At 42.8% G+C, this 25,180-nt stretch overlaps 1 protein-coding gene across 1 annotated transcript in view; it reads left to right on the forward strand.

Moving 5' to 3' along the window:
• Positions 1-13,182: 13,182 nt before the first annotated feature.
• Positions 13,183-25,180, forward strand: part of kcnk10a (potassium channel, subfamily K, member 10a) — a 33,911-nt gene continuing 21,913 nt past the window's right edge. The window contains exons 1-2 of the mRNA XM_034698900.1: positions 13,183-13,790; positions 19,066-19,451. Coding sequence (XP_034554791.1) covers positions 13,736-13,790; positions 19,066-19,451 — 441 coding nt within the window. The 5' untranslated portion in view covers positions 13,183-13,735. The remainder of the gene's footprint in view (positions 13,791-19,065; positions 19,452-25,180) is intronic.

Below are 25,180 nucleotides of genomic sequence, written 5' to 3' on the forward strand. Positions count from 1 at the left end.
TGTCTGCACACATGTTTACTGTAATAACTCTGATCAATATAAACAGTAACAGAGCTCTGTCTCTGTGTTTACCTGTTTAATACACACCTGCACATGAAGAGAATCAGCTCTCTGTTTATTCTGTCCTGAAGCATCGTGGATCGATTCATCAGTAAAATGCCTCATTATTAAATTATTTATTACTTTAAGGGAAAATATAAATCATGCAACTCTTTTCAAACCCTGTGCTCATTAATGATCAGCCTCATATGAACTTTATTAACCTGACTGGAAATATAACAAGTGTTTTTACTAACAGACAAACTTTACTGTCAGACTTCTCTTCATGAAGAAAACCAGAACAAACGGGGAAACTAACAGGAGGAAGAACTGATCATTAAAATATATTCAATCAATGATGTTAGACTCTATTACTCTATTTCCTTAGACATTGAAGCTGACACAAACAATCAGATATAACATAATCCATCCTCTGTTATATTAAATTTATGATTTTGCATTCAGTATTTTGTGTTTAAAACTCACATCAAACACTTTTCAATCTCAGCTCATCACACACAGACTGTTCAGCTGATGTTAAGTTTCAGAGAAGTCCGAGCCGCTGCAGCGTCCAATCAGTGAGTGATATTCGATAAGGGGGCGTGTCTGTCAGAGAAAAGACTTCTGTGAAGTCTGCTCTCGTGTTTCCTCGATTATCCCTCCTCAGATCACTCTCCTCTCTCCTCTCTCCTCCAGCAGCGTTAAGAGCTTTGGGATGCAAGTTAAAATGCACGTCAGTAACTATTTCCGGTTTGGCCGAGGAGCCAGGAGACTGCAGTCAGTGGCGGTTCTCGACCAATTTTACTGGGGGGGCCAGGCTGTGGCCAAGGGTGTTGTCAGAGGGACACATTCAACCCTGACAAAAGAGACTGAGAAGGGCGAGGACTGGCTGAGAACAAACTGGCAAAACATCAGTGCATCCCTATATACTAGACATACATACTACTGTGTACTATATCAAAATGCAGACTGACAGCAGCTGTTTGGCTGTTTACACTCAACATGATACCGAAGCTTTTTTTATTGTATAATATTTGTTTGGTGTGGGGGGGGGCAGGTTCAGTTTTACAGGGGCACTGGCCCCTGTTGGCCCCTCCCCAGAACCGCCACTGACTGCAGTTAAGAGCTTTGAGATGCACCCTCTGAAAAGTGCTTCAAATCAGTAATACCTGTCTTAATCCATAGTGGGTCAGATCCTGATGTTTGAAAATGGAGGCAAGAAGTGCAGAATAAAGCATTAGGCTCACTACATGCAGTTAGCCAAACCTTGTTGCTAAACCAGGTCCTGGAAATAGACTGGGGGCATGATCTACTAAAGATTTGCGTGTATAAAAACATGTGCAAACTTGATAGCGCACGTAAAGCTGATGTACTAACCGGGTGCACCGAGGATTGCGTCTGTCAAATGAGCAAAATAGCACTCGCAATCCATTTAGCGTGTTTGCCTTCATGAATATGCAGAATACATGTAGATCATCACAAAATACTGGGAGGAGGAGATGCAAATGTAATCATTTAGCACACGCAATGTGATTTATCAAACCTGAAGCAGATAGCGGGCGGTGTTTGTGCGTCTATTAAGCACATTTGAAAGGCAGGTGTAAACTGGCACAGCGTTACGCACAAAATTCTGCGGTCACTGTGGCGAGAAGGAGGCATAGGTGCAATGACAGATGACGGAGAGAGAGAATCCTCCGTGCGTGTGTCAATATATTTGGACTGTCAGAAATAAAAATAGTAGACACAACATTGGACACAGCTCTCACCTCCTGTGCAATGGCCTGTAACCCATCTGTCTGATTTCTTTGCTGCTGCAGCAACTCCTGATCAATGTCATCATAACAATCTGGACGCCTGCAGGGCTCTGCTGAGGTGTTTTCTGCTCTGAGCTGATTTGAGGAGTACGGCGGGGATTGTCAGACATCTGATGAAGATTCTCCATTTAAGAAAAAAGAGATAAACATTACTTTTACGGTCATAACGAACAACCTACTAAAACACTTCAAATAATTAAATCACAATTTTTTTCCATTCTATATTCAAGGAGTCACACGAAGCACATTCATTTTGAATTAATTAAATGTGTCCAATATTAGAAATGCGCTGACGTTTTATTAAGGGAAAGTTTTTCCTTTTTTCTTCTGAGGATATCTTGCCATCTTCTTTTTATTTCATCGGCAGATCTCCTGTTTTTTCTCACAGCATTCACCTTTTCACAAATGGTCTCCCAAATCGCGTTTCTTCTGGCAACACTGAGATGTCTCTGCTGGAGTTCACCGATGTGTTTATTTTCCTCCTCCACCAAGACCTCCAACTCCATGGCTTCAAACTTCATTTTTTGTTTACGGCCACTCTGCTCTCTCAAACTCTCCATGGTGACAGCAGGTAGCACATGCAAAATCCTCATTTAAATAGGGCGGTCCACACCACTTTTGCACTTGTTATCAGTTGCACACTCAATCATAGTAGATTACCCGCAACACGCCCTCTTATATCACGTGCAAATTTGTTCGTTATTTGGGATCTTAGTAGATCAGGCCCTGGGTGTATTGTCTCCCTCTGTCTTTGGACTGCTGATTAATGGTGATGTCCGGCTGATCAGGTCCGCGCCCTTTGACATGGAGCTTCTCCTGGTATGTTCTCCTCTCAAAAGGTGATGTCTGAAGTGATTTCACTGAATTATTGAATTTCTCTTTCTCCATTCTGCATCTCTGTCTGATCGTTTCCTACTCCCTCGGCTCGACCGGGCTCGACCTGTTGATCAGCCGCACTTTATGACAGATGGCTCAGACATGGTCCTATCTCTTGTATTGAAGAGGAGCTACTGCTCATGTACAACTTTTAACTAGAGTCTATGGCCAAAGATTTCACCAATCAGACAACACAGATGAACGAAACAACTTTACTCAACATTAACTATATAATATTTATCTTGCTCATCTAAAAATATATATACATACAGTTTAGAATATTATTTTATTATTTCATTTTCATTTGATTTGTTTATGTCTGGTAATGTGGTGGGTGGTGGGGCGGCTCCCTAGCGCCCTCTATTGGCCAGCCGCCACTGCATCAGAGTGGTCCTGTATCTGCTCCGGTGAAGACTTGTGACATACAGCCAAAGAGAGGATCTGAAAGTTCACTTCAGTGTGTAAGCTGCCTGTTTGTACAAACTGCACAGGTGAAGAGGGGTTCTGGTTCTGTGTGTGAATGTGGGCACAAAGATTCAGTTTAATTTTTGTCAGACAATTTTTCTAAATTTTGTTTTATGTATTGACTCTCCTAATGAAATAAAATACAAATCTTGAAAATCTGTTGTGTGTTACAATTATTTCATGGAGATGATTGATTTTGATTTCAGACATACAGTATATCCTTAAACTTATATGACTGGGTGTTGTCTGAGGTTTGACATTGTAATCATTATCGTGTTAGGTTGTAGCTTGTGTTGCATTACTTTAAGGTTAACCCTTGGTTTTGCCCTTGTGGCTGGCAGAAAGTTACAACGGTCAAAGGCCTTAGAACGCATCAGGGGAAGAAGAAGTGTGTTGTGAAGGTAGTGCAGAGTCAGTCAGCTGAAGTCCAGCCACAGGTAGAGGGTATCAGTGACCCTGTCACTGAGGGGGATAGCACTGTAGGAGAGGATGTAAATGGTACTGAGGCTAGCCAGAGAGATGAACTGTAGGCAAAAACCCAGACTCAGATGCCTTAGGGCAAATGACAGGAAAGAGCGAGAGACTGTAAATAGGGATCTTACAATGATGTTGGATGGGCTTCGGGGAGTAGCAGTAAGCAAACGAGAGAAGATTGGGGACATCATTTATGCATATGGTGCTGAAAGATTTGGGAATAATGATAGAAAATGGGTGGAGAGTTTGCAGCCAGGTAGGTCCAGGAGATGGAGGTAAATAGAGAAGTTAGTCAAGGAGAGGAGACAGCTAAGAAAGCAGTGGAGAAAGTCAGCAGCATAGGAGAGAGGGAATCAATGTTCTACAGGAAGAGCTTAAAAACAGGTAAGCAGTACTTAGAAGGGCAGAACATTAAAGAGAGTCAGGGCAGCATTTTATAGGGACCCTTTCCAGTTAGATATATAGCTGCAGACTCTTCTTCTTGTGTGTTGGGGGCTGCTAAAGTCCAGGTGGTAGAGTAGGTATCATCAGTGTTGTCACTTCCTGGAGCTTGCATGTAAGGAGCCTGGGTCCGTTGAATGTGGCAGTACTGTATGGGTTCGGTTTATTAATTTGGGGTGTTCTGCTGGTGGATATGATGGACAGCGGAATCTGGCATGGAGGAGGGTTGGATCAATGAAGGACGGAGCTCATGGGGTAGGCTACTAAAATTGTCAGTGGAGGGCGCAGTAGGCTGGGTTTCTTCACTGAGCGCTCATAAATTTCCCTGCAGCTGTCATCCTGATATGGACACATCTGGGAGGAGAATGAACCAACACCCCAATGTCAAACTATGACAAGTATGCAATATAATTTACAAAATAACCACAATATTCTGTTCTATTAGTTGTATTAAAACATTGCTGTTGAGGGCGATTTGCTCTGGGACTACAGCATCACAAAGAGAGAGGGGAGGGCCAATATCCTCACATGGATGTGAACTTTTATTTACAGTGTTAATTATGCTCTCAAATAAAGACTTACTTGTAACAGTTTTTCTTTTGTTTATTTGTTATTGTCATGTCTTTTTTTCATTTCACCTCTAAAGTACTTTACTAACCATTTTTGATGTTTCTTCTATATCTGTGGTCAAAGTGCCAACATTGACCACTAGATGGGGGCAATGAGCCAGGTTTGTGAAGCATGAACGCCTCAGCACTGAGGTGAGAGTTCCTGAGAGAGATGGATGAGTCACCAAATTTCAGACAAAATTGGGCTCAACTTCCCCGCAGACTCGGTAAGACAGACTTTACTCTGTGGTTTCTATGATCATTTTTTTTTATTTTCTCATCAAGTTTTGCAATAAATGTTTAACATAAATGTTAAACTTGTGACCAGACATTGTATCTGTGATGTGGCTGACACTGGTCCCATCATAACAGTGATTGTTTCTCAGTTCTGTCCCACTCAGGCATCCAGATCTCTGCTGATGCAGGAACACAGATCACAACTTGACCGACTCAGTCAGAGTCTTGACCTCCATCATCCTCTGGGATGATAAGCGAAATAAAACACACAGTTGACCTTTGACCTTGAGCTCCGCTATCATTCTGACCTCACTTATCGTCTCTAGATCCTAGAGCACACACACACACACACACACACACACACACACACACACACACACACACACACACACACACACACACACACACACACACACACACACACACACACACAAACACACTGTTTTTCCACCAGCTTGTCATCAGGGGCAGAATCCTTCCCTTAAACAGAGACGTCATCTCCCTCTATCCCTCTCTCCAACACGGTCTCAGCAGATGTGTGTCTAACATGAGTCTGGTCTTGCTGGAGGTTTCTGCCTGTTAAAGGAAGTTTGTCCTTGCCACTGTAACTTGCTAAATGCTGCAAAGTGCTCTGCTCATGGTGGATTAAGATGAGATCAGACTGAGTCCTGTCAGTAAGATGGGACTGGATCTGATCCTGTCTTGATGTTGGGTCTTTGTTAATAATAGAACATAGAGTACGGTCTAGACCTGCTCTGTTTGGAAGGAGTCTGAGGAGAACATTCTTGGAGATTTGGCGCTATATAAATAAGGATTGACTGTTTGATTGATGAGTTGACATACTAAACTTTACTATTAGACAATTAGGAAGTAAAACTTTGCCCACTCCGGGTTGGAGGAGAGTCTTTGCCCCAATTGGTGGAGTTTAAGTATCTCGGGGTCTTGTTCACGAGTGAGGGGAAGAGGGAGCGAGAGATCTGCAGTGATGCGGACGCTGTACCGGTCTGTTGTGGTGAAGAGAGAGCTGAGCCAGAAGGCAAAGCTCTCAATTTACCGGTCAATCTACAATCCAACCCTCATCTATGGTCACAAGCTGTGGGTAGTGACCGAAAGAACAAGATCGCGAATACAAGCAGCTGAAATGAGCTTTCTCCGCAGGGTGTCTGGGCTCAGCCTTAGAGATAGGGTCAGGAGCTCAGACATCCGGGAAAGGCTCAAAGTTGAGCCACTGCTCCTCCGCATCCAGAGGAGCCAGATAAGGTGGTGTGGGCATCTGGTCAGGATGTCTCTTGGACGTCTCCCTGGGGAGATGTTTCGGGCATTTCTGTCTGGGGGGAGGCCACAGGGAAGACCCAGGACACGCTGGAGAGATTATATCTCTCCAGATGGATGGAACTTTGGAGATACATTCAAGTTTCTTGTGACAGCTCATACCCACAGCACATCCTCTCTTTGACCTTCTCAACTGGAGAAACAAGGGAAATGTGTGAGGATGGTATTTGTAGACTCTGCTTTCAATACAAGCTAACCCTCAAACACCAGCAGCTCGGCCTCAGCTCTGCACTATGTAACTGAATCCGGAACCTCCTCTCAGTAACCCTGAGGTTGTGTGTGGGGAGCCCCATCTTTTCCTGTCTTGTCTCATACGACTGTGTCCCTGCATTCGCTTACAACACCTCACTAAAATCTGCCGATGATGTGACTGTGATTGGGCTGATCTCTGAGAATGATAGGATCGCCAACAGAGAGGTGAACTGCGTCTCAATATTCAAACTGACCAAGGGGTTGATCATGGAACCCAGGAAGACATCTCAAAATCAGGACTGTGCTCTGATATCAATAACTTAGACATGGTGGAGAGAATGAACAGGCACTCAGATCACAGAGAACCCCAAATGGACAACCAGACGTCTTTTAAAAGACAGCAATCACTTTCCTCCTGAGGATGCTGAAAAAAGGCCGGACCACCTCAACAACTGCTGATGACCTTTCATCAATGCACCTCAGAGAGCATTCTGACACAGGCCAGGGTGGTACCACAGCTCTCCTGCACACAGAGGACCATTGAAACCCATCTCACTCTGCCTCAAGATGACTGTCAGTTCTCCACGTAAGCCTCTCTCACCTGCGTCAGCATCTATTTGAACTCCCTCATCTAGCTAAAGGAACAGGGCCTTCCCCAACTGCACCTCCACATTGAGCTATACTGCAGCAGATTTTAATCGGCCCCTCCTGCTTTTTATAATTTAACATTTACACATGGACACATGGCAAGTTGCATTATAAAAAACAAAACAAAAAGGCACTAGGAAGATAACATTACATAGAAGTAAGTGTATAAAAGAATGATTTAAAAGATATCACTGATTAAGCTTGCTTCATCTCTTCCAGCAGGTCGCTCCAGAGTCTAGAGGCTTTGATGGCACAAGCATGATCTGAGTCTCTGCTTTGGAACGACCAGTTCCAAAACTGTCAGGTTGGAAGTGTTCAGATTACACATAGTCTCTGATTGTTCATTGGTTCCTCCTCTAAATAATCTGTTTCATTATTAGTCACATCTGTCAGAGTGAGGATGAGGAGTGGGACACTATAGACGGTCAGGGGCGTCTAGAGCTTATCTCAGGGGGACAACCTCAAAAATCCTAAGCAATCACATGTAGGCTCTTAACGACACTTATTCTAGCTGACCATAAACTAAACTCTCAGTGAGACTAAGAAAACTGTCCTTACTTATGGAGCAGCAGACAGGTCTGGTTAGCAAAGACCACCCAGCATCAACAAACTCCAAAAGAAAGCAGAAATGGTGAGCATGTCAGACGGGTTCATGTGGTGATTGTGCAAACTCACACACACCTTCACAACAAGAGGAAACACTGATTGAGCCTCTCACTACCTCTGAGGTGAGATAATGAGTCAGCTCAGAGAGCTTCAACCCAGTAGTTCATATAGACCACACACACATGGTCTTAATCAGAGACATGCCCACACACTCACACACTTACCTGACCATTGCACTGAGATCAATACTCTCACCTAAATGTAATGGTTGGTAACATCTTTATGTTTACATAATAATCCCCTAAAAACAGTCCTACACAGTAAATGGACTGTATTTATGAAGCTTTCTTAAATCATCAATCCTTATTTATACAGCTCCAAATCACCATGAATGTTCTCCTCAGACTCCTTCCAAACAGAGCAGGTCTAGACCGTACTCTATGTTCTATTATTAACATAGACCCAACATCAAGACAGGATCAGATCCAGTCCCATCTTACAGACAGGACTCAGTCTGATCTCATCTTAATCCACCATGAGCAGAGCACTTTGCAGCATTTAGCAAGTTACAGTGGCAAGGACAAACTTCCTTTAACAGGCAGAAACCTCCAGCAGGACCAGACTCAAGTTAGACACACATCTGCTGAGACCGTGTTGGAGAGAGGGATAGAGGGAGAGAGATGATAGCGGTGAGACGGATAGTAGTAGTTGTAGCAGCTGGAGTCTGGCACATTCACAGCAGCAGAGATCCAGAGGAACCTACGAGACAAGGGAGCTCAGGGACTCCAGAAAGGTCTATGGTTAGTAACTTTAATGGGACAGGAAGAGTTAAGTAAGAGACAGGCAGAGAGAGGAGAGAGAGGGAAAGACCTGATCCCAGTGTGGCAGTTCCCCTGGCAGTCTAAGCCTATAGCAGCATAACTAAGAGCTGGTCCAAGCCTGATCCAGCTCTAACTATAAGCCTTATCATAAAGAAAAGTTTGAAGCCTACTTAAAAGTAGAGAGGGTGTCTGCCTCCCGGATCCTGACTGGTAGATGATTCCAAAGGAGAGGGGCCTGATAACTGAAGGTTCTACCTCCCATACTACTTTTAGAGACTTTAGGTACAACCAGCAGGCCTGTATGTTGGGAGTGTAGCGTTCTAGAAGGGTAATAGATACGAAGATGTCTGACCATGAAGAGCTTTGTAGGTCAGAAGAAGGATTTTAATATCTATCCTGGATTTTATGGGGAGCCATCTCAGACCACTGCAAAATAGAAAATCATGGACTGAGGAAAGGTGGAGGTATACAGACAACAGCATTGGATAATGGAGGCTGTAGAGATCAGGAAGCGGGCCCAGAGGACAGGAAACAGCCATGAGGGGGCCGACATGCTGTTGCACACTTGAGATGCTGTCCTATGACTGTAGGATAACAGGGGCCGTGATCATCTTGCTGTTTCAGGTAGGACGACCGAACCTCTACCAATCAGCTGACAGACAAGTCATAACAACATCACGTGACTCTTCTGAGGTAAGACTGCAGGAAGTTTGTGGTTGAAACGTGTCAATGTGAAAAAGAAACACACTGGTCCAGTAACAAGAACTGTCTTACTTAAAGTTTGTAAGAGTCATTTTATGAAGTTCACATGGCTTAATTTTGTTTTAAATCAGTGAGCAAAGAAATGTAAGATTAAATTCCACACAAAACCAAGGTGATGTCATAAAGAGCATTATTAAATCAGCAACATACATTTAAGCAATGTTCACAGCTTACACTGCTAACCTGAAAAGCCAGATAGCAAAACATGGAAACAAAGTAAATTTTCCATCCGACTCGTCATTATGGTGTACGTTTTAATGCAATGCAAAGTCAGTGTGATTTTAGTGTTACAACCAAGCGGCAACCTCCGGTCTAAAAATATGAGTCCAATGCGGAAGTGTTAAAAACTACAGTTCATCGAGGATCCGCTTGAGGCTGGCACTGGAAGCACTGGAAACCACATACACACCAATTCAAAGAAGCTGATCTTTACAGCAGAAATAAACATGTTTACAGCCTGGTTCAAAAGACAAGTGTAGTCTGGGTAGCTAATTTCTCGATCGGCACACACTTTACAAGGGGGGGGGGGTATTTTTTCTAATACGGCAATTTCGAATATATTGAGATAACAAGTACAATGAGAGGCACAGCTGACTTGATTAGGATAGGATAGGATAGGATATTCGCTTTAGAAACAGATAGGTGACGTTACGGATACTACGTCCATATTTCATACAGTCTATCGTTACAAGTTTAGTAGCCTACCTCTTGGCTCCTCGTGCCCCCTGCAGCCTGAGATAGAAAGGACAGATGAGCAGAGATAGCCTGCACATCAAGTGGGCTTTTCCCCTCACTGGAAGGTCCACTAACAAGCATAACCTCTTCATATTACAACACAACTCATACAGTATTGCCACGGTCAACCGACCCCGGCTCAGTACATGTAAGCTCCAGGGAGTCACAACATCGATGATATCTACTCTACCACTTGGTGCCTAATGGCCCCCATTATCCAAGATCACAGCAAGAAAAAGAAGAGCATGTAGAGAGGTGTTAGAAAGAAGATAGGGAAGGCCATCCGGTTATCAATCAATCAATCTTTATTTGTATAGCGCCAAATCACAACAAACGTTATCTCAAGACTCTTTTACAAACAGAGCAGGTCTAGACCACTCTATGTCAAATTATGAACAGAGACCCAACACCAAGACAGGGTAAGACTCTTACCCCACCTTAATCCACTAATGAGCATTGCACCTTGCAGTGTTTAGCTAGTTACAGCGGCGCAGAAAAAAATCCTTTAACAGGCAGAAACCTCGAGCAGAATCAGACTCATGTTAGACACACATCTGCTGAGACCGAGTCGGGTCTGGAAAGAGGGATAGAGGAGAATAAGAGAGAGAGGTGATAGTGATGAGACGAGTATTAGTAGCCGTATCAGCTGGAGTCTGGAACGTCCACAGCAGAAGGAACCTACGAGACAAGGGAGCTCAGGGATTCCAGAAAGGTCTATGGTTAGTTACTTTGGTAGAGTTAAAGTAGGTGATGAGGGGGTTAGGGGAAGGGGGTGAGATAGGATCCCAGTGTGTCAGTGTGCCAGTTTTCCCTGCAGTCTAAGCCTATAGCAGCATAACTAGACTACACTCTATCTTCGTCCCACTAACAAATTTTTATGAAGGATGAGAGGACAGATGTTGATTGTCACCTGGTTGAATTTCAAAATGTTTCTTTTACCTTACACTGATGAGAAACTCTGTGACAAAACTGGATATATCCTTTCATTTCAGGAGGAACCCCAGTGTGCACATAGGAGTATACAGAGAAACATGGCATTCATATGTTCTCTTATTGGTCATGCTGATGTCAGTGATGTTGAAACAACATTGATCTGTAGTTGTCCTGATTATTGGTCAGTTTTACAACACCAACGTTCAAATGACCTTGATGTATAGTTGACCATGAGATAACCACTCGCTATTAGAAAGTCACTAATTTATAGTTTTTACAGTATAGTTTTGGCCTTTTTGCCTGTATTTGTTAGGACAGCTGAAGAGAGACAGGAAAGGTGGGGAGTAGAGAGTGGGGGAAGATATGCAGGAAATGGTCGACCGGCCAGGAATCGAACCGGCGCCCCCTGCGACAAGGACTGTAGCCTCTGTATGTGGGGCGCTTAGACCGCTAGGCCACCAGTGCTCCAATATACACACATTTTTAACATAGTTATAAATATTAACCCTCACCTATGGTCACGAGCTGTGGGTAGTGACCGAAAGAACGAGATCGCGAATACAAGCGGCCGAAATGAGCTTTCTCCACAGGGTGTCTGGGCTCAGCCTTAGAGATAGGGTCAGGAGCTCAGACATCCGGGAGAGGCTCAAAGTAGAGCTGCTGCTCCTCCAGATCAAGAGGAGCCAGATGAGGTGGTTCAGGGATCTGGTCAGGATGCCTCCCAGGGCCCCCTGGGGAGGTGTTTCGGGCATGTCTGACTGGGAGGAGGCCACGGGGAAGACCCAGGACACACTGGCGAGACTATGTCTCTCAGCTGGCCTGGGAGTGCCTCTGTATCCTCCAAGAAGAGCTGGTGGAAGTGGCCGGGGAGAGGAGTGTCTGGGCTTCCCTGCAGAGACTGCTGCCCCCACGACCTGGACCCGGATAAGCGGAAGAAGATGGATGGATGGATAAATATTATATCCCATTTCCACCAAATCTGTTCTACTTAAAGCTGCTAACTTCTACACAATGCACCTTCAATTCATCAACAACCCAAAATATGAGAAACAGCCAAATTGACCCTACTTTCATAAGTTCAAATCCTCAGTTACACTGACCACAAAGTTAGCATTGTGCTTTTATATCAGTGGAATGATCTAATATACAGATGCAGCTTAGATAATGTACTATAAGGTCAGATATATGAGGAGAGATCAAGTGGAGGTGGGAAATAAAGTTATAATGTGATTGATTGAGGAGGCTGAGTGGGAAGAAGGTAAGTTGCACAATGCAGTATGGAAAAATAAATGTGAGGGCGATGAATATTAACCCATGACAGAACATGAAACACAAATAAAGGTGGATGTATTGAGATGCATGTTGCACCAGTGTCGAGAATCATCCTGCCCTTATTGAACAGGAAGCACTAACTGGATGTTTTTGTGACAGAGTTTTCAGTTCGAAGCTCTGACTCATCAGATGAGAGCAGGAGAAGTGTCTGTACTTGCCTTTGCTCGGGTGGTGCAGAACTGGCTCATCTACAGACCGGCTGGGAGGGACCGGACACCCGGCAGTGCAGGAATGGATTAATGAAGAATCAAAATAGAATTAAAGTTTTAATGAACTGAATGAACTTGTTTGTCTTTATCTTATGTAGAGTTGCACATTGCAATTTGACAAACCTGATGATTAAATGATGTAGGCTATTAATAGATTTTATTACATTTACTCTGGCTGTAGATGAAGCAGGGTGTATTCATTCACAGTAGTTTGAATTATTAATATAAATGTGCTGTGGTTGAATATTAGCTTGACCTTTAGACATGATGTTGATTGAGTGGTTTGGTTCCGATGTTCATTTAACATTCTTTCAGTATTCACGTCTTTCTGAGAATGTTTTAGGTAGATTCTTTTTCCAAGCAGCAATAAGCCTGTATTAAATTTGTAGTGGTGAAGGGTCTCTTGGATTCTATTTCAGCGTGTGTGATGGAGAGCTTTTTGAGAAAAAATCTTCATTTTTTATTTTTTTTTATTGTCATTATGGGAATGATTTTGCACTTCAGTGATGACGTGAAAGTGATGTCGTTCCTCCTGGAAATGATACAGAAAAGAGACCTGGAAAAACCTCCTCCTACCCTAACACACACACACACACACACACACACACACACACACACACACACACACACACACACACACACACACACACTCTCCATCTCTTTCTTTCCCCTCTCTCCTCTCCTCTGTATCCTCGCCTACTCTCCTCCTCCTCCTCTCTCCTCCTTCCTCCCTTCTTCTCGGTAAACAGAATCAGTTCTGCTGTTGTCTCTCTGTGTTTTTCTTCCTCTCTCAGTTAACTGACGTCGTGTGTCGTAGTGCGCAGCCGCAGACACACCGGTGCGACGCGGCGTGGAGACAGAAGTAACGCACAGCAGAAGCGGTGGTGCGTCGGGTGGATCCTGCAGAGGGCTTGCAGCATCCTGACGTGGATCCATGAAAGAGAAAACATCCGTCACGATGTAAACGTTATATTCTTCAATGGAGCTTCGTCTCCCGCTGCGCGTGCCCGCGGTGTATCCCCGAACATGATGAGACGGAGCTGCTGCGGGCGGAGGGTGTGAGTCCTGACCGGAGAAGAGCCTCCCGCAGCGGATGATGTGTTTTTACTGCCCGCCGTCCTCCCTCCTCTCCCGGTTAACGTCGTGCTGAAGAAGCCCGACACAGTATTCCCTCTTTTTTTCTCAGCAGACGGAAGCAGACCCGATCCAAGATGAAATTTCCAACCGAAAATCCGAGAAAACCAGGGACCGTGAACCCCCCACCAGGTTAGACCGTCAATGAGTCTTCATATGAGTTAACTGCTGCAGTGAGTCCGCAGCTCTGCTGTCTAACAATAACACCAGATACTGGATCAGGATCCGCTGTCAGACCTGCACAGAAACACACTGACACCTGATCTGGATCTGGATCTGAATCTGGATCTGAATCTGGATCTGAATCTGGTTTAGGTTAACTCATCAAAATGTTTTAACAGAGATGGTGCAGTCTGTCGAAGTGTTTCCATACACAGCTTCAAAATCTGTGCTCGGTCTGTAATGCGGACCAGACAACATGAGGTCATGATAATAATAATAATAATAATAATAATAATAATAATAATAATAATAATAATAATAATAGTAATAATAATGATAATGATAATGATGATGTTGACACAGAGGCGCTGCAGCAGAGTGTAAACAGGAGCTGTAAACAAAAGAGTGATGCAGAGTGACGTTACCTCATTTGTTCTCAAACCTGCAGCACATGCTCACCACCTGATTCACATGTGTTCAATGTTACTGCTTCATCTGTCTCCTCTATATGTGACTCACATGTTAAACACATGATGATAGTGTTACTCCTCACCTCTGGTTCTGGTCATACCTGCAGGTGAGTGAGCAGAGAGCTCTGTGTGATGAATGAACACGTGCTGAACATGAGAATCGTTTGATGGTCTACATGTATGTTACATAAATCTGGTGTCAATGAGACTCTGTTATGTAACATCGTTGAGTGATAATGATGATGATGATGATGGGCAGAAATCCTCCTCTGCTGACAGCTAATCAACACAGAAATGGAGGGGGAGGAGCCACATCTCACCTGTACGAACCCTGAGCATGAGACACACCTGAGTGATGGGGGAAATGTTCTCGAGTGTTCGGTGGTGTTCACTCAGCGACAGTTTTATTCAAACGTAACTGAACAAGAATATTTTAAATGATCTCAGGGAGGCAGAAAGAAAAAATCTCACTGTATTTTTTTCACACACACACACACACACACACACACACACACACACACACACACACACACACACACACACCTGAATGACCTCAGACGTGCATCTAGTTTCGTTAACATTATCATGGTTATTATTCCTAAACTCATCCAAATATTCATTACATGTATGAGAATATAAGCAAAGCAGAAATATCCTAAAGTGCATTATATAACAACACAGGCTGAAGGGGTTGTTAAGTTTTTCTAAAGTGTGGTTGTATGAGGTACTTGTCATTAGTGATAGCCAAAAAGGATCCCGGTCAGCTTGTACTCCGTGTTGAGAAAGTGGACGAGAACAGGAACAGAAGCTCGGCTGCAGCAGACGGGGTCAGCTCTGTGTCATCTAACCAATTTCAACACACTCCAACCAAAGCACTGTTCTCAGTGTGAGTGTACGCTCTTTTAGAACATGTTCAGAGCTTTACTCTGCAGTAGGGATGTAAATTTCAAGTATTTTCTGGGATCGATCTTTAGAAATGTTAACAGTCAATTATCGATTAATCATTAAAAAAATAGTAAATGTTTTCCATGTCAAAAACAATTCAAATGCAATTTTTCCCCCTGAATCGAATTTTCCTTCACGACACAAAGTTCAGAACTGACAGTATTGAATAGCTATGGATCGTATTGAGGTGTTCAAAATGTTCAATGCTAAATATAAACATGTGGAGCAGGCTAATAAAAGTAATGTCCATGGACATACAGTCATAAAAGTGAAGGCTCAGACTACAACATGTGGATTTACTGCAACAAGGGAACTGAACAGAAACATGTTTCAGACTCACAGTGTCCAGTTTTCTGTCTACTGGTTCTTATTGAGAAAAATAACCATGTGAATGTGGTCAGGTGTCAGCAGGGAGCGCAACCGGGTGATAATGAGTCCAACAACGGAGAAAAAAAAACTTGATCGTCTCGGCTGTGCACAACACCTTCAGTCAGCTGATTCACATCAAAACATGCTTTAAACTTAAAACACCTCCCTGACAGCTGAACCAAATATGAGACCACATGAGGTTTGTTCCACGTGGTTTGAAATTGAAACAAAAAAATCTGTTTGAGTAAGTTCTTAACAATCAATTAATCAATACACGATTAATTGTTAACATCCCTACTCTGCAGTCAGAAAGCCCGTTTGTTAATGCACAAGTCTTGGAAACGGTGTTCACTGTGGACACAAGAGAACACCTTCATGAACCACAGCTCACAGATCAAGAACCAGACTTAACGGGCTGAAGGAAACAGACACTCCTGTGCTACCTGATGACTAGTCCACACGTTGGGGAGCAGTTTTCGAGACGTAGCATTTTTTTTTTTTTTAAGTTTTATTTTTGGGCATTTTTGCCTTTAATGGTCAGGACAGCTGAAGAGAGTCAGGAAACGTGGGGAGTAGAAAGTGGAGGAGGACATGCAGCAAATGGCCAAGGCTGGAATCAAACCCGCAACTCCCGTGACGAGGGCCACAGCCTCTGTATATGGGGCGCGCGCCCAGACCGCTAGGCCAACAGCGCCCCTAGACGTTGCGGGCAGAAAAAACAAGTCTCTTGGAAGACGCTGATGTCAGAACCTCAACCTACGCTTGGCAATTGTTGTTCATGAATTAGTGGGATACCAGCGTACGTCTGCTCTGTACTCGGTTTAATCACGTTTACAAGCTTGGTAGTTTTTAATTCTTCGCTCTGTGCACAGCTTCAAGGACATTGTTTACAATCTGCGCACGCTTAAGACGGCGCACATGCACAGTGTTCTTCTATGGTGACCGCCATGACAGGCAGCCATATTGTTGCTGTTGAGTGATTGTGACGTAAAGAAGCGGGCTTTGAGCCTCCTAGCCAACAGCTACAGTGTTCCCGCCTGTCAATCAAGTCAGCTGTGACTTGTAATCTCAATATCTTCGAAATTGCAGCGTTAGACTAAATTCACCCCCCGTACAGTGTGTGCCGAGTGAGAAATGAACTATCTAGACTACACTTGTCTTTTGAACCAGACTGTAAACATGTTTATTTCTGCTGTAAAGATTGTCTGCCTTGAATTGGTGTGTCTCAAGCAGATCCTCGATGAACTGCAGTTTTTAGCACTTTTGCATTGGACTCATATTTTTAGACTGGAGGTTGCTGCTTCGTCAGGAGTGGGACTTGGTAACAACAGGACTTCAGTACCTTTCTGAATCAGAGGAGACCAGTGGCTCACATACGGCTGCAGTCTGCATCACTCTGCATCCAGAGCGAACAACGCTGTTTTACCCACTTTCTTCAACTTTCAGAAGTTAAACCAGAAAAGATGAATGGAAGAGCATCTCCAGAGTTCATTTTCATCGCTCACTGTTTTTTTATTACATAATGACACAACTCATCTACCACTGCAGTTCTGTCAAACTGAGATGCAGAAATATCAAAATGCACAATACACCAGTGACTCATAAAAAATTAATGAAAAACAAATCCTGATAAGTTTCTGAATAGAGCGTTCAGTTACATCAACATCAGTGCTGTGGTTGGAGTTTGTTAAATGTGTGGTAGAGCTGGTCCCATCTGCTGGTCCCCAGGCCGGTTCCTAAACGCAGAGGCTCAAAATAGAAATAATCCTTCCCCGGCTTGCAGCTTCAAAAATATGTCCATTAATAATGAATACTGCCCATTCTGAATTTATTATGAAGTGTGCTGCTGACCTCTTGGCCAGGTCAGCCTTGTGAAAGGGGTCTTGATTTCAAAGGGTATTATCTGGTTAAACAAATAAATAAATAAATAAATAAATAAATTAATTAATTAATTAATTAACAAATAAGTAAAGAAAGAAAGAAAGAAAGAAAGAAAGAAAGAAAGAAAGAGATAAAATAAATAAATAAATAAAGTATAAATAAATAAATACTATTCTAATACCTGATTCATCCCTCTCCTAACAATGAATACAAAGTGTGAAGAACTTTTTGAATGGTTGGAAGTTCTGTATATGATTCAGAGTGTTACAGAGTTAATCCATGAAATACTGATACAGTGTTCACAATCTGCAGCTGAGACTAAGTGCTATACGTCAGATTCCTTGTGTGTAATAATGTCATAATAATGGTACGTTTCATATCACTCTACAACATTAAAGAAAGAGTACAGCTGCTCAAGTGTCACGGTGATTTATTTCTGACAAAGAACAAACAAAGACAAAGAAAAGTGAAACAGAAACGTCTGGATGAAAGGGGTTAGATAAATATCAGAACATGAAGTGAAGTCACAAAGAAATACATGAATATAACTAGATGTTCAAAAGAGAGACGTAAGTCAAGGACAAAAGGACAGACACGCAGCAGAGATGAGGAATCAGACGACATCAGGAGGAGCGGTCGGTGTTTTTATGTTCTTTGTGTCCAGCTGTGGAACATCTGTGACCACAGAGTGACGGAGCTGCAGGTGGAGGCTCTGCTGTCACTGACAGACGGTCTCTCAACTTCACTTCTACTAAAAATAAAACCAGAGTCCCTCTGTCCCTCTGTCCTTCTGTCCTTCTGTCCGTCTGTCCCTCTGTCCTTCTGTCCTTCTGTCCGTCTGGCCTTCTGCCCGTCTGTCTTTCTGTCCGTCTGTCCTTCTGTGCTGCTCACAGACAGAAATCTCAGCTGTCAGTCAAACTCAGGACAGGTCCTCTTAACCTTTCCATCTTTCTTTCTTTCCTACTTTTTTAAATCTATTTCTCTGTATTTATTTTATTTTATCTCTTTCTTTCTTTCTTTCTTTTATCTCTTTCTCTTTATTTCATTTTCTTTTTGTCTCTATTTTCTCTCTCTCTGTCTCTTTCTCTTTCTTTCCTTCTTTTTATCTCTTTCTCTTCATTTCTTTCTTTTTCTTTCTTTCTTTCCTTCTTTTTATCTCTTTCTCATTTCCTCCTCTTTTTGTCTCTTTCTTTTTTCCTTCTTTTTATCTCTTTCTCCTAATTTCTTTCTCTTTTTATCTCTTTCTTTTCTTTCCTTCTTTCTGTCTTTCCTTCTTATCTCTTTCCCTTCATTTCTGTCTCTATTTCTTTTTCTTTTTGTCTCTTCTTTTTCTTTCTTTCTTCCTTCTTTTGATCTCTTCCTCTTTATTTTTCATTCTTTCATTCTTTCTTCCCCTCTGTCTATATGTCCATCAGTCCGTCTGTCTCCCTCCCTCTCCTGAAGGTTTGATCCGGCGTTGTTAAAGAGACAGATTGTGGTCTTGTGTTGTCCTCGTTATAAAGCTCTTGTCGTGCAGGTTTCCTTGCTCAGAGACATCTCTGCGTCTTCCTGCTCCTGATCGTCTGCCTCTCTTGTTTCAGTGGCTGTCCAGGCCAACATGGTCCCCCCTAAGAAGGTCCAGGCGGGCATGCTTCAGTCATGTCTGGTTCAGGCCAGCGTGGCCACCATGCAGAACCCGATGGGATGCACCGTGCCGCGGCTCTCCGTTTCCTCGCGCCCCCCCAGCATGGTGGCCAGCATGGAGGCGGTGGCAGACGGCTCGGCGCCCTTCACCATGATGAAGCTGAAGACGGTGCTGGCGGTGTTCGTAGTGGTGGTGGTCTACCTGGTGGGGGGAGGGCTGGTGTTTCGGGCACTCGAGCAGCCCTTTGAAAACAACCAGAAGATCACCATCACGGCAGAGAAGGCCGCCTTCCTCCACAAACACCCGTGTGTGTCCCCCGAAGAGCTGGAGGCTATTATCAAGGTAAGACCCGGTCGATACTTGGTCCAGGATCAGGTCCCCAGCGGGGACTCAGGTCTACTGAAACCTTAGCTTCATATTGATCCAACACTATTCACGCTGCACACACACACACACACACACACACACACACACACACACACACACACACACACACACACATTCCACAGTCTGCCAAACTGGACCTGATACTCAGTGTGGAGTACATACACACATTCATTCTTCAGAGTCCTTGAAGAGCCTGAAAGTACCGCTCCTCTGATGAGTCTGTGTGGTGATAAACTAAATATCATAAAAATAACATGACTTTTTAAAACACAGGGAACAGTGTTGGTTATTTATGTTAAAGTCAGATAAGTTTTTATTAGTTCAAAAAGCAGTTTGATTGGCAGCTCTCTTAACCAGATCCCATGATCAGAATCCTGAAACTCAAAAAATCTTCTTCAGACGAGCACTTTCAGAAGCTCTGCCCGCATATTATCTGAGCTGAGTGTTCACACATGTTCCCTTTCAGCATGAAGTCCTCCCTGCCAGATGGGGTTGGATGTGCATCTGTTCAGCAATTATTTGTAATCAAGGTGCTGCTAGTAGCGTGCATTGGCAGCATCCATCTCAACCTTTATGTCGGTGTTTCTGTGACGCAGCAGTGTGGCGTGTATCTTTACATTTTACAGCCACACTCAGTCTCTTCAATTTTTTCTGTTTCGGAATCTCAAACCACTACACACGTGTTTCCAGCATAGACTGTAAATAAAAATGGTCAGCGTTGCTCCGCCTCTTCCTGTTGTACGGTTCTGAAGCCAAAAAATCCCGCTCCTGGGCGGCGCCATTGTGCAGCCAGAGCCTGTGAAGCCACGGTAACGAGCTCCGCCCTACAGCATAGCGTCACAAGACGCTGTGTGTCCTTTGAAGATTCCCTCTACGGCGGCTGTGAATCAAAGGAAACCAGGAAGTAAAACCCCGTTTTTTAAACTCTAATAACTAACGAAAAAGAAACTTTTCAGAAAAAAGAGGACTTGAACACAAAACAGTCAAATAATAACTACATATCACCACAGCATACGGATGTGAGAAACATTTGTACGAAATGTATTTATTTTTTAAAGTTTGACTGCAGCCCCATTCAAATGAATGGGGGAGACGGATTTTTTGACCTATACTGCAGCCAGCCACCAGGGGGCAGACACACTGCTGAAAGCTTCACCACCAGGGCCCTATCCGGCTCGCTTGGTTTCCAGCAACTGTTGCTAATGTTTTCTTCTTCTTATACTATTTAATGCAGTTAGCATTCTTTTTCTTCTGCTACTTAATGCGGTTAGCAAACAGCTTTAAGGCGCTCTATCGCCACCGTCTGGCAGGAATACTGTATTAAAAACAATGAAAAATTGTCCTTTTATTTAATATTCCCATTAACTCTTCAATTTTTTTTTTTAAGTTATATTTTTGGGCTTTTACACCTTTATTTATAGAGGAGAGGACAGTGGATAGTGTAGGAAAGTGGGAGAGAGTTGTGGAATGACATGTGGAAAAGAGGCCATGGGCTGGATTCCGTGCCTGACTCTTCGATTTTTAATAAGTGAACTAATATTCGAACATTCAGAAATCATGTCCCATCCCTAGTGTGCGTCTCAGAAGGCTAGACGTCAACAGTTGCGATAAATTATCATACCTGCCAACATTGGACTGTGAAAAATAGGGAGATTTTCTGGAGTATCGTTAAATCAGCCTATACCCAGAAACCCCGTCCATATATAACCCTGAACTGCAGATTAATACATTTAATAAACAGATATGTAAGTCAAATAAATGTCTCCTAATTTCAAGGTTTGCAGTAAAATATAGCAATGAAAACATAACATTTAAAAAACCCATGTCTTACAAATATGACAAAATGCATAAACATGTTGAAGAGTGAGAGTAGAGTGAGCCACTGCAGTGAGGAGTAACACACATATTCCAGGTAGAGTGGTTCAATCAATCAATCAATCTTTATTTGTATTGCGCCAAATCACAACAAATGTTATCTCAAGATGCTTTTACAAACAGAGCAGGTCTAGACCACTCTATGTCAAATTATGAACAGAGACCCAACACCAAGACAGGGTAAGACTCAGTCTGACCCCACCTTAATCCATCATGAGCATTGCACATCGCAGTATTTAGCTAGTTACAGTGGTGAGGAAAAACTTCCTTTTAACAGGCAGAAACCTCAGGCAGAACCAGACTCATGTTAGACAGCCATCATGCCTCGACTGAGTTGGGTCTGTAAAGACAGATAGAGGGTTGACACCATATTTTGATGTTAATACCATTATAGTATTATTTCAATGAAGGAGTCTCTGTAACATGGATCTACATCTCTATGTGCTTTTTAAAGTCATTTATCTGGGTCCTTTAAATCATATTATTACCTAGAGCTAAATGTTATCTGACCTACAGTAACCTCTGCATCCTCAGCCTCTGCTGCTTTCTGAGATAAAGAAAGAGAAGAAGAGATTTCCTCTGCATCTCCACCTGAGGTTATCAGGTAGAGTTTAGTGATTTCATAACTTCACCTGTGATATTGTGATAGTGACACTGTCAGCACTCTGTCATCAGATTCACACAGCTCTAAATACAGAGCTGTGTGAATCTGAAATAGGGAGATTATCAGAAGAAATAACAACTCAGGAGTACAGCGGGAGAAGAGGTTAAAAAGCGTTAGACTCCCGTGTAAACCGGGAGTGTTGGCAGGTCTGAAATTATACTTAAAAAAATTGTTGGATGAAGAAACAGAGTACACTTCGACAACATCTTCATACCACGAGTATCAAAGTATCAACAAATACCTGGGAAAATACGTACTGAAGAAGGGAGTATCAAAGAATCAAAGCCCGCTCCCTAAATGGAGCATTATTTTATGGGGGTGTTGGTGTATTGAGACACACGTCTCCTGAAAAGTTTTTTAAATTAGAGAACCAAATCATGCTCGCCTTGTGCTTACAGGATGAAAAGCTCAGCTGTTTGTGTTCTCGCATGCAGTTCACCAGAGTCCCTTTGTGAAGTTTCCAGGAACCTTGTGCTCGTGTGAAAACAGTTCAACTGAGAGGAGACTGCTGGAGTATGATGTTCAACTGCAGCACATCCCGCAGACAGAAATACAAACAGATTTGTCAAGACTTATCTGCATAAACTGTGATTGTGAGAATGCTGAACTCATGCAGTGAAGCTGTTCCTGTGAATGAATGAGAAATGAATCAGGCTTCTCATCATCATCGTTTCCTGCACAGACCTTCATGATGAGGGCAGAGGAAACAGTTAAGCCGGATTTATACTTCTGTGTCTAATCCACCGACGCAGAGGCCTACAAACGTACCCGACGTGCACCTCCTCATCTTCTGATGCACCTTAACACATCATCAGTGATGTAACCCGAGGTCATTGAGTGTTTTGGGTCTCTCAACATCAGACACCCTCACCCAGGCGACCCAGCCATGGTTGATCAGACCGTGGCCTGTGTTCAGGTGGCATTAACCTCTCCCCATGGTTCTGCTCTCTGGATCCAGAGCCATCTCAGGGCCTTCTCAGCTGCTTCAGTGGTGATCTTGATGTTCCCATAATGCCCAGTGCACTTAGGGCTTTGTGGAGTGAACACCCCACAAATCCCCTGCTGCCAACCTCAATGGGCATGCATCTTGCCTTCCAGCCTTGCGCCCAACAGTCGATAACCAGGTCTTCATATTTGGTCCTCTTCTTTTTGTGGGCCTCCCCCAAGCAATCCTCCCATGGCACTGTCAGCTCAATGATGATAATGCTCTTGGCGCTCTCTGAGACCAGGAGGATATCTGATCTATCCAAAAGGTAACTACGTATCAAATAGACGCAGGCCGCAAGCCCTGTGATTGGTCCGCTCGGTGGCATTGTATTTCCCGCATTTACAGCACTTCCAGGATTTCCACACATCAGCCGTGTATTTCATCTCCTCCGTGTCCTCTCTACTCTTCATGTAATCATGTCTGTATGATAAACAGCAACATGTATCAGCTGTAGATTATCATAACACGCTCTGAATCTGTGTGTGTCTTTTAGGTCTCCATGTTGATGAACATTTTTAAAATGTCATAGAATAATGAAGATAAGTGATTATTTACTACTGACTCTCCTCTCCCGCTCTTTATGAAGAGTAATCTCAGATCCCTGTAGGTGTGATTTAGTCTTAAGAATCAAAATCAATCCATCTACTATCTATACCACTTTTCCCACTCTGGGTTGTGGGTTGAATCGATTAAATGGACTGATCTCATAAACAGATCTTTGTCAGTCTTGTGCTGCAGCACTCACAGCCTGAGCGTGAAAACAGCCGTGTGTTTGGGCTGGACTTTATTGACTTGCTCTGAAACCCTGGATGATAATGGACGACATAATGCAGAGAGAGAGCTGCAGTGGATCAGAGCCAGCTCACATATAAAGCCTGACACCTTCACAGAGGAACCCAGAGCTACTGAGAGAACTCTGTAAGTAACAGCTCTGTAATGTGAGGCTGTAAACCATAACTCATTTAAAAACAGACCCTGTGATCTCGTTTCATCTGGCTGAAAGGGTTGGAGATAAAAAGGAGACAGGATGAGTATCACATTAAATTCTTTCTATAAAAAACACTTTGAACAAGGCGCTAAAAAACACAGTGATTTGAATTCATCACTAAAATCAAGCCATAACTGATTTCAGATCACTGATTTTTAGATCAACATGATTAAATATTTATTTAAAGATACTTGCTGGTTTCAGATCACTGATTTCAAATCTCTTTTATAAAGGGCATCACTGGTTTCAGATCATTGATCATTGATCATTGATTTGGTTAAAGATGGTCAATGATTTCATGTCTTTATTTTAAAGTTTACTTATACTTTCTGATCACTGATTTAGGCTCACTGATTTCAGATCATTTGTGGTAGAAGATCATCACAAATTTTGGATCACTGATTTCTTATCACTGAATTGAGAGCATTCTTGGATTAAGATCATCACTCATTTCAGATTGCTGATTTCAGATCATTTTGGTAAAAGATTATCACTGGATTCAGATTATTTGCAGTTTAAGATCATTACTGATTTCACATCACTGATTTCAGATCATTTTGGTTTAAAATACACTTAATTCAGATTGTTTTGGTTAAAGATCATGACTTATTCAAGAACAATTTTGGATTAAGATCCTCACTGTTTTCATATCACTGATTTGAAAACATTTCTAATAAAGATTATCACTGAATTCTGCTCACTCATTTCAGATAACTTTGGTTTAAAATACACTGATTTCAGATCATTATGGTCAAAGACTATCACTGATTGAAGATTCCTGATTTCATATAATTGATCTGAGAACATTTTTGGTTGAAGATCAACGTTCATTTCAGATCACTGATATCACATCACCAATTTCAAATCACTTAATAATAATAATAATAATGCATTTTATTTATAGGCGCCTTTCTGGACACTCAAGGTCACCTTACAACATTAAAAACAAACAGAGTTTAAATAACAAACAGTAAATAAAATACAGTTTAAAAAGTTTGAAGTGAATGAACAGTGGAGTTGCGGTCAGATGGAGTAAGCCAGTCTAAACAGATGAGTTTTGAGTTTGGATTTAAAATGTGGGAGTGAGTCAGTATTACAGAGGTCAGGTGGGAGAGAGTTCCAGAGCTGGGGAGCAGAGCGGCTGAAGGCTCTGGTCCCCATGGTAACAA

Source organism: Notolabrus celidotus, chromosome 13, assembly GCF_009762535.1.
Source record: "Notolabrus celidotus isolate fNotCel1 chromosome 13, fNotCel1.pri, whole genome shotgun sequence".
Taxonomy (NCBI): domain Eukaryota; kingdom Metazoa; phylum Chordata; class Actinopteri; order Labriformes; family Labridae; genus Notolabrus; species Notolabrus celidotus.